Source organism: Sebastes umbrosus, chromosome 5, assembly GCF_015220745.1.
Source record: "Sebastes umbrosus isolate fSebUmb1 chromosome 5, fSebUmb1.pri, whole genome shotgun sequence".
NCBI classification, from domain to species: Eukaryota; Metazoa; Chordata; class Actinopteri; order Perciformes; family Sebastidae; genus Sebastes; species Sebastes umbrosus.
This window is the reverse complement of record NC_051273.1, coordinates 23,019,729-23,036,392: the sequence shown is the minus strand read 5'-3', so window position 1 is coordinate 23,036,392 and position 16,664 is coordinate 23,019,729. Positions and strand designations below refer to the sequence as shown.

The 16,664-nt window shown below is 40.8% G+C and overlaps 2 protein-coding genes across 2 annotated transcripts; one reads left to right on the top strand and one right to left on the bottom strand.

Moving 5' to 3' along the window:
- Window positions 1-206: 206 nt before the first annotated feature.
- mmachc (metabolism of cobalamin associated C) lies at window positions 207-3,826 on the bottom strand. Its single transcript, XM_037770359.1, has 5 exons — window positions 3,699-3,826; window positions 2,482-2,679; window positions 2,105-2,257; window positions 1,820-1,996; window positions 207-942 (listed from the first exon to the last, which is right to left on the bottom strand). Exons 1-5 carry the CDS (start codon window positions 3,786-3,788, stop codon window positions 760-762), a joined length of 801 nt encoding a protein of 266 aa, XP_037626287.1. The 5' UTR covers window positions 3,789-3,826; the 3' UTR covers window positions 207-759.
- An 803-nt stretch (window positions 3,827-4,629) lies between these two features.
- Window positions 4,630-13,917, top strand: LOC119488579. The gene is made up of 12 exons (XM_037770358.1): window positions 4,630-4,735; window positions 7,100-7,177; window positions 7,486-7,528; window positions 7,686-7,846; window positions 7,955-8,036; window positions 9,002-9,173; window positions 9,348-9,421; window positions 9,554-9,630; window positions 9,725-9,825; window positions 11,120-11,208; window positions 11,297-11,443; window positions 13,625-13,917. Exons 2-12 carry the CDS (start codon window positions 7,112-7,114, stop codon window positions 13,795-13,797), a joined length of 1,185 nt encoding a protein of 394 aa, XP_037626286.1. The 5' UTR covers window positions 4,630-4,735; window positions 7,100-7,111; the 3' UTR covers window positions 13,798-13,917.
- The last annotated feature ends 2,747 nt before the right edge of the window (window positions 13,918-16,664 follow it).

Here is a 16,664-nt window from a genome sequence, read left to right as displayed (position 1 = left end):
AAATACTTTGAATTCACAGAACACCAAATAAACTTTTTGGAACTACTATACACCGAATATCTAATGCATCATAAGCAGATTTCTGTTTTTAAGTTATGGATGACATCAAAACCACAGATTAATATCACATTTTAATTTTTGCAATTAAAAACTGTCGATGGCTCCGTTGTATTAGGTTGAAGGCAAAAACCTCAGACACAGATAACTCAAAACCTGGATTTATTATTTGTATTGTTTATTTTTATGGCTTCACTATTAAATCAAATAGAAATATTCTAGAAAAAGAAGAGTGTTTGTTCTCTTTGGGATCAGGTACCAGCACGTAGAGATACAGATTCAAGGCAGGCTGGTGATACAGGGTCTGATAAAATGTGCAAATGAAAGTCACTGTTGCTACTTAAACATCTGTGGTTTGTGTGTTACAGTATGACACAAGCAACGGGGATAGAAGGTGCATTCTTCTTAATAATTTAAATTTAAACACACTCACAGCAGCACTAACGTTTACATACATTTAAGTATGTTCTGATTTCCATGAGAGGAGCTGCTTATAGTCAGTAGTGTGAACACATGTAGTGTAAACATATGATGAAACACATCATATAGAGGCCATAAAGCAGGAAATGTTCATATTCAAGTCCCTGAAAAGTTTCCCTTGTACCTTAAAAAGCTTCCTCCAAAACCTCACTAGCTGAGCAGCGGAGGTTTGTGCTCAGAGAGGATGAGCAACACTTCCACACTGCAGCTGCTCTTCTGTTTTCAGCCGTGTCCGGTCACCTCGCTCTGTGTGTCTGAGGTCCAATCAGGTTGATCGCTGTCTCTCGGCAGGAAGCCCCAAGTCTTTAGCAGAGCGAACCGCTGAGCAGGAAGAGTGGAGAAGTAGTCCCTCTGTTTCTGAGAGTAGATCTGGACGGGACGGACGACGTCTCTGTAGCTCCAGTCCTGATGATGCAAGATTTCTTTGATTAACTTTGATTTATCATATATTTAATTACAGGATGAAAACTCATCTGAGCATATTGTACACTGGTGCTGTGTTTAACGTCAGGGAAATGTACATAGAAACACATAGAAACACAAGCAATCCCATTTTACCAAAACAAACAAGTCCACCATCGGTTACGTTAATCGGAGTATACACTGCTGCATGTAAACGGGAATACTAGTGGAATATCCATTTCATTAGCCATGTCAGTTTAGTAGGAATATTGTCTTTTTTGGAATAAGGGCAAAAACTGGAATATTTTGTGCATGCAAACGTAGTCACTGTATAGACTCATACAAAAGTAATCCCTCTCAATCATCACGTATGACACCCTAGAAGTGTGTGCTGGTGTCTGTATCTGCAGAGACTCTGCAGCCCTCTGCCTGGACCAACTTTGAATATTACGTTTGCAAACCACAACCTGACAAATCCTACTCACTCAATGTGCCTTTAAAGTAGAACTCAACAATGGAATAAAAGATTTGCTTGTAAATCAAATTGAAATTAATTGAATTTTAGCAAAACACAGGGTCTCAATATGTAGAAAAAAACATTTTGTTCTATTTTTGTGTTGAAAACTACAATGTCCTCTCGTGACACAGACTTCATAACAACACAGGATTCACTCATCTCTGCATCTACTGTACCAACAGAGTGAACTGACAACTGAAATCTTCCCAGGAGGGGGCTCATGGGACAGAAACCTCCACTACTGGGCGTCTCTTATCTAAAGGCCATCTGTCTGGAGGTCTTGGACATGAAACAGTTTGGTCTCCCCTGGTGTCCATTTAATGTGTGTGTGTGTCACAGATGTTATGGCTAACAGTTCTATACCTGCCAGCGGAAGTTGAAAGCCTCCAGCAGCTGTATCCTGTCCTCTCTGGAAGGAACACAGTCAGGAGGAGCCGGCTGCACCATCTCAGAGCCCACCGTCACACCTCCGAACACCAGCAGGGCTCTGATGGCAAACCAGCCCCCGAACCTCGGGTGCACACACACTCCGAACATCTTCTGCAGGTTAACAGACGAGGAGAGGTGAGGAGATGAGAATGGAAACACACTGCACTAAAAAATATAAACAGCAATGCTGAGGCCATTTTAAATCCTCATGAATGTTACTTTTTCAGCCCAGGGTTGGTCTCTGACGTCAGACTGTTGGTAGTAGAAAGCTGCTCCAGACACATGAGCCGCCGTCTGCGCCAAGAACTTCGGCTTCCTGCTGGGCAGCAGCTCGTAGTCGTACCTCACATCCACCTCCTGACCTGGGAAACACTGCAGGGCACGGACAGGAAACTCATCATGAAAATAAATAGTCATAGTTGCAATCCTATCGGGACATATTGGGCAACATGATGACATATATTATGAGATCATACAGTTTCATTATGGCCGAGTTAAAGGAACAGTGTGAAGCATTTAGAGGCAGACAATTGTTAATAACGGCTTTTGTTGATAAAATTGTTAATAAAACAGCTTACTACTACTACACCGCTCACCTGAGAGACAGCAGAGGAGACGCAGTGTTTGACACACTGGTCTATGGGGTCAGACAGCGCCTGGCAGCCTCTCTCCTCCATGAAGGGCAGGAAGGCTTGTTCAAACATCGCAGGAGTGCTGAGCACCACCACGGCCAGGCTGTCATCTGGGTAGGCCAGGCGGAGGGAGGGAGTAAGCACCGAGTTATACCAACCAACCTGAGGGACAGAGAGGCACAGTACAGAGTTATACCAACCAACCTGAGAAACAGACAGGCACACAGCCAGTAACAAACAGTATATACACTCAGTGGCCACTTTATTAGGTACACCTGTAGAGTTTATTACAGTCCAATACAGTTCTGCCATAAAGTTTACTTTTATGCTCCTTGTATTTACTTGTATACATATTATTAATCTATATATAGGTTCATACAACTCATTCTCATATGTAATGTTCATCCCATATAATATTAATTTAGTCCCTATGGACATATTGGCATCTGTACTAACCGTTCCTGTATATTGTATAACTTATGACTCAACCTGTATATATAAAATATATTCTCTAAATATTCATCTTATATATATTCACTTAGTCCCATATACATATAGCTCTATGCACACAACTTCTCTGTGTATAGATATAAATATAACTCCACCTGCATATATAATTTATTCTTTATAATACTCTAATACAACATTTCATCAGTATGCAACTTATACTTATACTTAATACTCTTATTCATCAGAATATAACATGTGTCTATCCTTTGCATCTTAACTGCAATCTGTATATATGTATATGTCTATTTTTATACATCACATTAATACTCATTTGTATATATTGTTGTTAATCAGCACTTTACTAGTTTGCACTCTGGTTAGATGTAAAACTGCATTTCTTTGTACTTTGTAGTATGTGCAATGACAATAAAGTTGAATCTAATCTAATCTAAAAAAATAAAAATAGAAACACCTCTCAATATAATGTAGTCCAGTACAACACCACTGCAAACTACAACCTCAATAATAAACATATTATTACATTTACCCATTCCCTATAATGTAAACTAAAGCTGAACATCTGGCAGAGCTGTTGCATTGAACAGCATACTGTATGAACAGTAGGTCACTGATGTACAGGTCGATGGAGGTATTAAATTGTATTTTTCACACTTTGAAGCCCTTCTTACTGTCAAGGCTACACATAAAGAAATAAATTAGTGCCACAATACCTTCAGAGGATAGACTTCAAATCCATCTTTTGATAAATAATCCTCCAACAGTCCTGTTATACCTTCCACATTGGCAGTGGAAGCAGCCATTGCTGCATGTCAACACAAACGCTTTGCATTGTGGGATATGGAGTTCTTTGGCTAATCAATGTCAGAAATTCAGCTAGACTCTTTTTCTGCAATTATTTATTCTGACAAAACAAATGACTACAATACAACATACAATATTTATTGTTTTTTGTTCATTTTTTAATTTTTTATTAATTAATTAATTTTTATTATTATTATTTTTTATTTGCACATATATAAAACTGCACAAAATCCAGTCAATGAAAAAATAAACAAGAAATGTGTCAGGAGAGGACAAGAAGCCACAGGCTTATACAAAGGAACTCCCCCCCCAAATCCCAGGAGAAAAAAACACAATAACAAAGAATATTTATATATGTATATATATATATACAATATTTAGACCCTTGACACAGTTTTAAATGTAAACATTCTAAATGTGTCCCAGTTTATTTCCTGGTTGCAGTGTATGCTAATGTCATCAGCTGACAGGAAGTACACATGGACTCAAGCTGTTGCCTAGCTATGCAATTCTGTTGCAATTCCGTCAAAATGCGCTAAAACGGAGCGTTTCATACAGAGGGTGAATACAGGTATATTCAGGCAGACATTATGAGGAAAATAACGTTTTTTTTTAACATAACAGCATGTAAACATGTTCTAGTAGAAACACAAAATACAAGTATGAACCTGAAAATGAGCACAATATGGGACCTTTAAATGGTTAATATTTTTGTTACACTTTGTTTAGCTCTTTTTTTACTGTGTTAGCTGATGCATTTTGTTTTTTTTTGCAATATCCCCTTTGCTGCTGTACACTGCAAATTTCCCCCAATGTGTGACTAATAAAGGAATATCTTATCTTACAATCTACTACAATACCCAGAAGCCCCCGTGCGGCTGCGTCCTACGTCATCACGTTGCAGTTATGGGCTCCTGGATTTAAAAGTGGAGTCGCCAGGTTTTCTGTGAGTAGCCTTTTAGCCAGCTAACACAAACATTTACATCGTTCTCCTTTAACCTGATTTATTCTGTTTTCAGCGTGCGTTATGTACTCAAACGAAGACACCACTCAGTGTCTAGGAAACGGTCAATAAGCACTCTGTCAGCTCAGACAGTCAGGTAACGTTGTGAAGGCTTGTCAGGTAGAAGTCAGCCTGCTAACTGGAGTTAGCTTTGGTTTAACTGTCTGACCACATCTTCAGATATTTAACGTGTGTTACATCCCCTTTAGCGTTAGCTGGACGTGTTTAGTGTTTTGATGTGTATATATATTTGGGAGCCAGCCAGCGTCTACTCTGCTGAAGTGTCCTTGAGCAGGAGGTTCTTACATCCTTTCCAGTTTAAATCTGATGCTGGAAACTGGAGAGATATGAAACTGAAGTTAGCTTCTCATTCGACTTTATTATATTTGTGATAATGCAAAAATAGCACTGTGTTTGTCACATCTAGACCACATTGGACCAGGTCCAGATTCAAGACCACTATACTTAGACTGGTCAAATCTGGACTAGAGAAGCCAGACACTCTTTAAAATACAGTTGAAGATTTGTGAAGCCTTTTATTGTATTTGTGTAAATGCAAAAAAGGGAAGTTTTACTGCTTTTCTCCACATCTAGACCACATTGAACCAGGTCCAGATCAAAAACCATTATGCCTAGATTTGTCAAATCTGGACTAAATTATCCAAGAGAAGCCAAAGACTCTTTAAAACACAGTTTCAGAATTGTGAAACCTTTATGCTATTTGTGTGAATGGAAAAAATGGAGATTTGGACTAGGTCTCTTTCAGAAACCACTATACCTAGACTTGTCAAATCTGGACTAGTTTATCCCAGAGAAGCCAGAGATTCCTTTAAACACAGTTTCACATTTGTGAAGCCTTTTATTGTATTTGTGTAAATGCAAAAAAGGGAGATTTTACTGCTTTTCTCCACATCTAGACCACATTGAACCAGGTCCAGATCAAAAGCCATTATGCCTAGATTTGTCAAATCTGGACTAAATTATCCCAGAGAAGCCAGAGATTCCTTTAAACACAGTTTCACATTTGTGAAGCCTTTTATTGTATTTGTGTAAATGCAAAAAAGGGAGATTTTACTGCTTTTCTCCACATCTAGACCACATTGAACCAGGTCCAGATCAAAAGCCATTATGCCTAGATTTGTCAAATCTGGACTACATTATCCCAGAGAAACCTAAAATATAGTTTCAGATTTGTGATACCTTTATACTATTTGTGAAAATGCAAAAAAATAGGGATATTTCACTTTTATCACATCTAGACCACATTGGACCAGGTCCAGTAAAAACCACTATACTTAGACTTGTCAAATCTGGACTAGATTATCCCAGAGACTCTTTAAAACACACTTTCAGATTTGTGCAACCTTTATTATATTTGTAAAAATGCAAAAAAAACAAAGGGTGATTTCACTGTGTTTTTCACATCAAAACCACATTAGTCCAGGTCTCTTTCAAAAACCACTATACCTAGACCTGTCAAAACTGGACTAGATTATCCCAGAGAAACCTAAACTATAGTTTCAGATTTGTGATATCTTTCTTTTTTTTGTGAAATGCAAAAAATAGAGATTTTTTTTTTTTTTTTTTACATCCAGACCACATGGGACCAGGTCCAGATCTTAAACCACTACACCTAGATTTATCAAATCTGGACTAGATTATCACAGTGAAGCCAGAGACTCTTTAAAACACCGTTTCAGAGATTTTACTGCTTTTATAGACCAAACTGGACCAGGTCTCTTTCAAAAACTACTATACTTAGACTGGTGAAATCTGGACTAGTTTATCCCAGAGAAGTCAGAGATTCTTTAAAACACTGTTTCAAATTTGTGAAACATTTTATCATATTTGTGAAAATGTAAAAAAAGGGAGATTTCACTGTTGTTTTCTCTCATCTACACCACACTGGATCAAGTTCAGATCAAAAACTACTATACTAACTTCAGCATCATCCTGGAGATCAATTAGGTAGGCTCATTACATTATCAGACAGCCTGCGCATTCTGGCACCTCAGCTATATTTAGCAGCTGATAAGCGTCACTAGAAACATGCAAGTATCGTGGCCTGCTGTAATTGAATCCCTCACAAAGTGTCAGAGATCTCTGCTAGGTTGTTACCTCACCAGCCAGCTCCTAGAACCCGTCTAAAGTTACTGTATCACCTCCCCACGGTGGTTTTTGATGTTGTAACGTCAGTCAGGCCACACAACACTGTCTCGCATGACGTTTTCTTCACCAAGGATCAAGAGTTAAACCGACTGATGCTAATGAATGATGCATTTAACAATTTGATGCATTTCTTTCTAGTTCAACTCCGACATGAACTGGGACAATCAGCTGAGCTCTATCCTGTCAGTAGCAGATGGCAGTGTTGCCAAAATGAGGGTGAGTAGATTTAAATTGCCTTCCCTTAATTTATTAGCTGGAAATAACAGAAACTAATATTTTAAAGAGTGTGCATGGTCTTTGTTATGGTACATTAAGGCAGTGAAAGGAGTAAACAACGTAGGAGAGCCTTCACTGTGCTTTTGTGGTCAGTTGTAAATTGTCATCATTAGAGCGATCTGTAGATGGCAGTAATGCTCCACTAAACTTTTAACAGGGTAATTTAGTTATGTAAATTAAAGATGCGTACTGATAGTGAGAGTCTGGAAATTCCCTTTTGGTTTGAAAGTGTTTTTATGTGTCCACAGGAGAGACTGACCTCACCAGGGAAATTCACCAAAGGAGGAGAAGGTGGGTTGTTGTTGTTTCTGAATATGACTAAAAGGTGGAAACACCGATATGTCTATATTTCACAGTAAAGGTCAGATAACTATAGGAGCGACAGTGGTGTGAACTGATTTTGGTTTAAGCATTTCGTGAGCAACCTCCCTCGCCTCTTCCTCTCCAGATTTGTTTACAGCGAGGGAGAGGAGTCATGATTCAGATTTGGGCCCTCCTGCTCTTCCTCCTCGAGTGCCCCTCCTCCGACAGCTCTCCCCGTCTCTCAGTCCTGCTGTTCAGTGGGCAGACCTAGCTACTGTCCAGTCACAACTCCAGATACAGAGCCAGGTGTGTTAATATTTGTTTAACCAGGCCAGGTGTCAGATAGTACGTTATGTTTGATAGTGTTGTTTTCATTGACAGAACTCATTTTTTTCCCCTTGATGTGTTTTCAAGGCAATTGAGTCTCTCACCCAGAAACTCCATGATGTTGAAAGGGAGAGACAGTCTCAACAGTTTCACATCCAGACGCTACAAGGTAAACTCCTGCACCATCCATGACTACTCACCTCAGTTTATACTGGGCCACGTTATCCCCTCACAAACACAGCAACACCTGACTCCTGTTATTGTCAACTAGGAGAAAGGTTTTCTTATCAGGTTCCATGCTGTTTAATGTGTCACACCCAAACTAAGTTAATAGGTCACATATGAAAAATAAACAGCACCCAGAGACTGTCAAGTGTTTTTAAGCTGCTTGTTGCATGCAGCATTTCAACACCAGTTAATCATTGATACATTAGTTTTGACACTGTAGCCTCCAAAATATATTGTTTTAATTAAGTCTGATAAACAAGTGAATTTGGGAATCCAATTTCAGAGAATTGGTGCTCTCATATCTTTTAATACTATACTTTATTTTTGGATCATCCAAGTTTTGTCTCACCTTCACTTTTATTCAAAACACTTCAGCAAAGCTTCTAGCAAAAATCGGAAAATTCGCACCATACTTCCTCACTTCATCCCTCCTTCCGGGCCCTGTTACTTTTAGTGTTGAATTTAATATATTACCATTTGAATATAAAGCAGTGTGCATCCCCAATGGAATAAAAAAAACTCCTACTATTTCATTATCTCAGTCCTTCGATGACTTTAAAGGGGACATATCATGAAAAAATCACTTTTTTAGTACGTTTGCTCATACATTTGGGTATCTGGAGTGTCTACCAACCCACAAACTGGACAAAAGTTTTTGCTAAATGAATAAATGTCCAATTATATATTGATGTATATAAATGATGCCTAACTACCGTCCTAAAGTTCAGATCCCCTAAAACTCTGCCCTCTCTTCTCCCTGCCAACCCCTCTACTGTCTGAAAAAAAAGCAAAATATACTCATCAAGGGAGGATTCATTCATAATTAAAGACATTAATAAATAATTTGGATTCATTCTCAAGGCAGCGAAAGGAGAAAAAAAAAAATCACAGTGACCTCTTTTCCAGAGGAGGTTCAGCGGCTGCGTGAGGAGCTGAGGGAGAGGGCCGAGTCGAGGAGGGGACAAAGTCCAGGAGCAGAGAGGAGGATGGAGCAGTGGAGGAGAGAGGTTGGACGTGAGCTGAGCAGCCTGCGGGGACACATCAGCAGAGCCACGTCGCTAGGCAACCTGGATGAGAGGTGCATTAGGGGTGGAGCTGAGGGTGGGGGGGGGGGTGTAACTGCAGACTAAACTGATGATAGGTCCAGCTCAAGATTGAAATGGGTTTGCTGCAAGGAAGGTGACATTTTCATTTCAGGTATGACAGAAAATAAATGACAACACAACTTTATCTTCTTTCTTTTTTCCCACAGTTTCACCTCAAAGCTCCGCCGAGAGGAGCTGGAACACCTGCGGAGAGAGGTGGACCAACTGAAAACACAACTAAGTGAGTCACATACTGTACACACACATTATACATCATGCTCTTGCATTGCACCGTGTACTAAGCCCCAATGCTGGCCTCCAAAGAAAAGGCAAGCACAGACTTGTTCACAACTCTTTCTTCTCCTCCTGACAGGGAGACAGGGGGAGGACATGTTCCTCCAGCAGTCAGAGGCCAGAGAGACCAGGAGACAGTACGAACACAGCTGCAAGGTACACACATACATTAGATCACACAGGTTGCTTCTGAATGTGTGGTTTGTATTCTTTCAGATCCTTAACCTCTCCTTTTGTGCGCTTTGTTCAGACGCTGGAGGAGCTGACAGACAGCTACGGAAGTCACAGCACTGATCTGGCAAAGACGGTTTCTCAGTATTCTCACACACAGCAAGAGGTCCGCCAGATCAGGTACACGTGTGAGCGTGTGCATGCATGTGTGTGCGTTCGTCTTTCTGTGAATTAAAGGAACAGTGTGTAACATTTCGGGGGATCTATTAGCAGAAATGGAACATAACATGGCTGGGCGATATGGCCAAAATCTTCTATCACAACATAGGTAATTTCATATCTCGATAACAATATACAGTATATCACAATATAACAGGTTTTCTGGAAATTCAATAAATAAATAGTCTATATAGTATATGAAATAACCACATAGTAAAGCCTATTTCTGTATACTCCTGTGTGTATTAAAAACTTGACAAATTAAAAGTATTTTCTCATTTTAAGAACTTGAGTGCAAAATGAACATAACAATTTTAAGGGAAATTATAGAGAAGAAAGAAAGAAATATAGGCCCAGCCTATATCACGATAGAAACAATATAGAAAAATATATAGACATTTTGCTATAGTTTTGATGATGTATATCATCATGTTGCCCAGCCCTAGAATATGATATTCATAACTATGTTTTCATTAGTGTAAAGTCATCTGAAACTAACAATCGTTGTGTTTTTGTTAGCTTAGAATGAGCCCTTCATATCTACATCAAAGAATAGAAGCAAAGAGACGAAACTCTGGCGTTCTTTTGACAGCCACTGTCGCCATTTTGGACTGCTTATTATATTTATAATATTTTATTGTTCAACACAAACCATTTCAGTAGAATATGACAATGGAAGAGAAAAAAATGTGCTTTACTTTTGTAAGGCACTTTTTAGGTGGACGTTTTACTGGCGTCCGGTAGTCACTTTCAGTCCAAAATGGCGGAAGCGTAGCTCTGCTGCTGCAATGGAACGAACATTTGACTTTCACTTCTTGTGTTCTTTGTCTACATACAAAGCGGGTCCTCTTCATGGAGTCCGCTACGTTGCTCCACCATGTAGCCTATAACAGACAAACCAAACACTGACTCTAGTGAGAGCTTTTAGAGTTTTTACGTTATCGTAGTTCTACGACACACTTGGGAAATTGCGGTAACGTGAGCCGCAGAGTGCAAAACCGTGGTACCCCCAGCCGCCGTCTGACTTCCGTTGCTCCTAAAGTAGTGTTATTATGGTAAGGATGGCCTCTGAGCAAGACGAACAGCGTTACCACGGTTTTGCACTCGGCTGCTCACGTTACCGCAGTCTTGGAAAGGGAGGAGTGAGCGGAGGGGTACTCAGTTGGTTGCAATCTGCAACCACACCACTAGATGCCACCAAATCCTACACCCTGTACCTTTTTAACTTACGTTGCATTTAATGTCTTTACAACAGAACAACTGTGTCAGAACTGCAGGAAGAGGTCAGGAGACTCATTCTCAAAGAATGCCAACCATTACCTTTGTTGTCAGCGCACACATCAGGCAAGTCTCTCTCCGTCTCTGGCTCTCACACACACACATTTACACAGCATGATAAAACTATTTAACCATGTCTTTCTATTTGATTCAGGGGCATCACCGCTCCCTCTTCCTAGCAGCCCCAGTAGAGGGGTCAGAGTTGAAGAGGCGGACTCTGACTCAGAAGACTTCAGCCCGACCCCGAGCCTGGCTGAGGTCAGCTCAGATGATCTGTCATGGCTGGATGACAAAGACCCTGGTGAGGACGAATGCTTTCGGAATAATAAAAATGCACCCAAGCATGGTTGCCTTGTGCACCTACAGGTTCTGAAATACAGCGTGCTGAGTCATCAACGGCACGTGTTTCCATCATATCATTTTCATAAGCCTGCTGTCCACCTACATGTGCACCAACACAAACACGTTCACAAGCTTCAACCGAGAGAGAATGATAAGCCGGGCACCAGATGGACACAGACTGATGGCGGTTTCAGCAAGATGGGACGTGTAGTTTTCCCTCCCGTCCTTCCCCCACACATCTGGCTCAACCTGCACTCTGATTCATCCCAGTAGGTCTGACTCAGCACTCGTCTGTGTTTGCCATTTCAGCATACACTTTAGGAGGTAGGAATAGTTTGACATGCTGGGAAATGACGTGTATTCGTCTCTTGCTGAGGGTGATCGATAGATACCACTCTCACATCTTTTCTTGAGTCTCTGCTGGTTGCCTTGCAGCCTCAAGGTGACGACAGGAATACAGGAAGTCACTGTACCAGCCAAGAAATAGTCCTGTACACATCCCCCGTAAAACTACCATGTGTCGTTTTTACACCTCAGTTTTTGTGTGGCTTAAACAAAGGAGATGTAACGTGTTGATTAGTGAGCTTTAGAGGTGCTGGTGGGTGGATTTTGTTACATTAAAGGGATAGTTTGGGTGTTTTGAAATGGGATTGTATGAGGTACCTATCCATAGTCGGTGTATTACTTACAGTAGATGACGGTCGGCACGCCCCCAGTTTCAATATATTTAGAACATTTTCAGTGCTGTACCTTGCCGTCAGACAGCCCTTTCCAACGGGTAACTGAAGCTGTTATATCCAGCCATGCTCTCTACAAACCCACCAAACTCCATTGACAAAAACATTCATTTTACTTTGCAAAACGCAGGAGTTGCTGGTCTACCACTGCCTCGATCGGTTCATTTGTTTGTGTTATTGTGTAACTTTGGTGAATTCGATCTAACCCTTTGAAACACTAAAGTCACACAATAACACAAACAAAGTAATCGATTGAGGCAGCGTTAGACCAGCAACTCCCATGATCTGCGAGGTCAAATTACAATTTTTGTCAATGGAGTCTGGTGACTTTGAAGAGAGCATAGATAACAGCTTCAGTTCCCCGTCAGAAGGGGAAACAATCCACCATTTTAATCAAACTCAGGTGCGGTTTCTTTGAGCAGTTGTGAACGCAGTAATTGTACTCAGGTGCGGACCAAAACAACCCGTCCGAGACGGCTTGTGAGAGGTTGTCTAGATCAGTGCCGGTCAAGGTGAAAAAACTTTGACAGCAATATATAAAAGTCTGTGACTCCCAGCATAAAAGTGGCAGCTCTCGAGAATCAGCTAAATTATTTAAAAGTTTTGTCCGCTTTAATTTGTGCACTGTGAAACCGAACCAGACTAAATAGAAAAGGAACCAAGAGTATCCACTTCACTCTGATTCAGACTAGCCAAATGGACTATGGCTTGTGAAAGCCCCCTCTAGAGAAGTGTCTCCTGACTGTAGTTTCATGTTTATCATACCAACATGAGAGTGGTATCGATTCCTCTCATCTCGCTCATGGCAATAAAGTGAATAAGTGTATTTCCCAAAATGTCGGATTATTCCTTTAAATATATCGCAAGTTTCATGATGAAGGCAGAGAAGAAGTGTAAAAGAGACTAGAATGAAAGAAAATATTCAAATTAGTAATAAAAGCAAAGTGAGAAATGTGGTCTGGAGATGTAAAGCACCGTTGTGTTAAAGTTTGTAGACCCACTGTGTTCTTCCATCTGCATTTAAAGCAGTAACGCTCTAATTTCCTCTCCAACAGTTTCTGTGAAGCCAGTCATTTCTTGGGAAATTTGGTGCCCTGTGTATTTGTGTATTTGTGTGTGAGCGCATGCACAGCTCACCCCTGAGACTTACTGTAACAGAAGGTCCATGTTCCCGGAAGAGATTACAATCTCTGCTCTAAATGTTTCCCAGAGTGATTTAGGCCCATGAAGCCAGGCTAATTTGACAATTGCATCCACACATGCACACACTCATACTGGTACACACAGTTGTTATGGGAAAACATTTGAATGTCTTCCAGCCTAATCCCACAAGAGCCACTCAGTCAGTCACACACACACACACACAAAGTAACGGCTCCTTCTCTGCTCTTCACCTCTGCCAGCTCTTCATCAGAAGCCACGAGTACGTCTCAGCGTTCAGTCCAGACGGAGCGATTTTGCTGGTCCGGGATCAGATCTGGAGGACGATGATGACAACGATGATGAAGGTGATGATCTCCTTGATGAAGAGGTGAACCCAGACTTAGGATCTGATCTAAGTCTTGATGACCTCTGACCTTTTTTATAAGGTAATTGAAGGACTCGGTAAGGATTCAGCAACATGAAGACATTTTTTCTGGCTTCTCCAATACACTACCTGAGATGTATTATTTCTTTTAAAATCATCTGATCAGTACCGTTTAGAGTTACAGCCCTATTCTTAAAACCAAAACTGTAAAAATAGAAGTAGTCATGATAACACAAACAGCCATATGGCTAATTTCCTTTGTGGTCTCAAGGGAAAGGAAACAAAGGACGGCGAACAGCAGGCATGGTAACAGGCACATACAAATAACAACAAGTCATCCTACTTAGTGTTATTACTGTTTCTTAAAGGGATAGTTTGGGTGTTTTGAAGTGGGGTTGTATGAGGTACTTATCCATAGTCAGTTTATTAACTACAGTGGTCAGCACGCCCCCAGTTTGGAGAAACAGACAGGAGTAACAGCACGGGAGCAAAGCAATGGACTGCTGTGGACGGGGGCAGCAGCAAAACAGATAGATTTAGACACCAAAGAAAATCAATATCAGTTTAAGTGTACACTATATTTTGAATATTTCCACCGCTTTACTTTGCCGTCAGACATCCCTTTCTGACGGGGAACTGAAGCAGTTATCTATGCTCTCTTTAAAACCACCAGAGTCCTTTGACAAAAACAGTAATTTTACCTCGGAGAACACGGGAGTTGCTGGTCTACCGCTGCCTCGATCGGTTAGTTAGTTTGTGTTATTGTGTGACTTTCGGATCCGAACTAACGTGGCGTCCACAGCAGTACGTTACTGTATGTAACGTTAATACACTGAATATATGGATGTATATATATACTGTATATGTAGCATCGTCATCATGCAAAAACCTACGTCGGGTCATGTGGGAAACCGTTTTTAGAAGGGCTTGAAGGGAAAATGGCATTTTGGCGCTAAAACGTATGTAAAATGGCTCATACATAACGAATGAAACATTAACCTAATTGCTTCATCGTAGTTAGAATGGATATTTACTCTGATATAAATGCACTTACAAGAGGTGCTGTCAACATATTTCTTATAGCTTTAGTTTCACCATCCTGTGCACTTATTATGGGCTTTCCTCACTTCAGCCTTGTGGGCATCCTGATGATGACTTTAGATGTTTTCCATCTTCATCACCGGGGGGAAAGTGGTTAGTGGGGAGATCAGTCAGCTCAGCATTCAGAATTTTAAATCCTGTTCTCGCTGATCTGAGTTCAGTGGAAAACACTCTCTCTCCCTCTGCCTGAGTTTTTTATTGGGTAATAAAAGCTTTGACATTGCTGTTGTGAACAGGAGTACTTCAAAGCATTTAAGCCTATATGGCCCTTCAGCCTCGCCATACATTTACGTCTGCACACACTCTGCTACAGAGAAAGAAAAGAAAAGGATGCTGCAACTTGTCATGTGTGGTTTTATTAGTTATTAATTCCTCTTTTTCTTGCTGTGAATGTAAGAGTATGTGAAAGTGTGTTTTCCTCTCATCACACCCGTATGTTGTCTGCTCATCCATCCTCTGATGCAGGCCATCAATTCAATGCTCGTTTCCGACATGTCATTTTCCCCTTAGACAGGACGCCTTCACAAGCTTTCACAAGCTATAGTCCATTTGGCTTAATTGATACTATTCGTTCGCACAAATTAGAAAATAAGTTGCTGAGGGGCGTGTACGAAGGAGCGAATTTCGCGGACTTTGATGCTGTCAAAGTTTTTTTTACTTTGACTCGTCACTGATCGACTACGCACAAATCTCTTCTCCTCCAGTTTATGACTTTATAAACGTCACTGTTTTCGCGGACTTTATTTAGCATATTCTGTACGTTCTCTTCGGCCCTGATGTCAAGCAAACATCGGACTTCTGCAGAAGTCCAGGTACGTCCTCTCACACTCATGTTAACCTGTCGTGTACTTGTGTCCATCTCAACAAATACTCGCAAAGGCCGCCTGCATTTTGGTTTGAAACCGGTCCGAGACCACCTCTCGAAAGCTGTCTCGGTACGGTTGTTTGGTCCGCACCAGAGTACGATTGCTGTGTTCACAACCGAACCAGAGTTTGATCAAAGCGTACTAAATGTTGGCTTGTGAAACGCCCTTAAACACCAAAGTCACACAATATCACAAACAAACTAACCGATCGAGGCAGCGGTACACCAGCAACTCCCGTGTTACGTAAGGTAAAATTACTGTTTTTGTCAAAGGAGTCTGGTGGTTGTAAAGAGAGCATAGATAACAGCTTCAGTTCCCCGTCAGAAAGGGCTGTCTGACGGCAAGGTAAAGCGGTGAAAAATATTCTTAATACCGTTTACACCTAAAATCAGATTTGCTGCTGCCCCCGTCCACGGCAGTACATTGCTTTGCTCCCGTGCTGGTACTCCTCTCTGTTAACAGCCCTGCTTAAATATGATATGTGATGCATACCGGCAGTTCATTCATACCAGTGTGGAAACTTTCTTTTAGTGAGGGGAATTCTCAAATGCTATTTTTAAACAGTTATTTATGAGAATACCAGAAGTGTTAGCGACTCAGGACAGATCACGCAGTATCAGACTAACAGATTTTTTCTTTTCAAATTGATTTTTAATTGCTATTTCGGATATATTCTTTGAACTGCTCGGCCTCATGTGACACACCCAAGCTCCTGCTACCACAGTGTGCTGAAACAAACCTCCAAAAGATTCAGCATTGTTTGCCTTCAGTCTAGTTAGTGATATCTGCTCGAGGCTGAGGACTGTGATAGCCGCAAATCCTCTTTAAATAATGCTGCAGTAACTGTCTGCACATGCACAGACTGGTTTGATGCTGGGAAAAAAAAAAAACGAGGAGACGGGCAGCTGTTTAAGCACGGCTCTTTGTGAGAGCTTCTCAAACTGTTTT

What these genes read in the sequence shown, in the direction of transcription:
- mmachc (XM_037770359.1), bottom strand. Translation starts at nt 3,788, where the DNA reads ATGGCTGCTTCCACTGCCAATGTGGAAGGTATAACAGGACTGTTGGAG. An exon ending in TTGAAGTCTATCCTCTGAAG is followed by an intron (nt 2,680 to 3,698) that starts GTATTGTGGCAC and finishes TCTGTCCCTCAG; the next exon opens with GTTGGTTGGTATAACTCGGT. An exon ending in ACCAACCCTGGGCTGAAAAA is followed by an intron (nt 1,997 to 2,104) that starts GTAACATTCATG and finishes GTTAACCTGCAG; the next exon opens with AAGATGTTCGGAGTGTGTGT.
- LOC119488579 (XM_037770358.1), top strand. Translation starts at nt 7,112, where the DNA reads ATGAACTGGGACAATCAGCTGAGCTCTATCCTGTCAGTAGCAGATGGC. An exon ending in AACTCCAGATACAGAGCCAG is followed by an intron (nt 7,847 to 7,954) that starts GTGTGTTAATAT and finishes TGTGTTTTCAAG; the next exon opens with GCAATTGAGTCTCTCACCCA. An exon ending in GTTGTCAGCGCACACATCAG is followed by an intron (nt 11,209 to 11,296) that starts GCAAGTCTCTCT and finishes TATTTGATTCAG; the next exon opens with GGGCATCACCGCTCCCTCTT.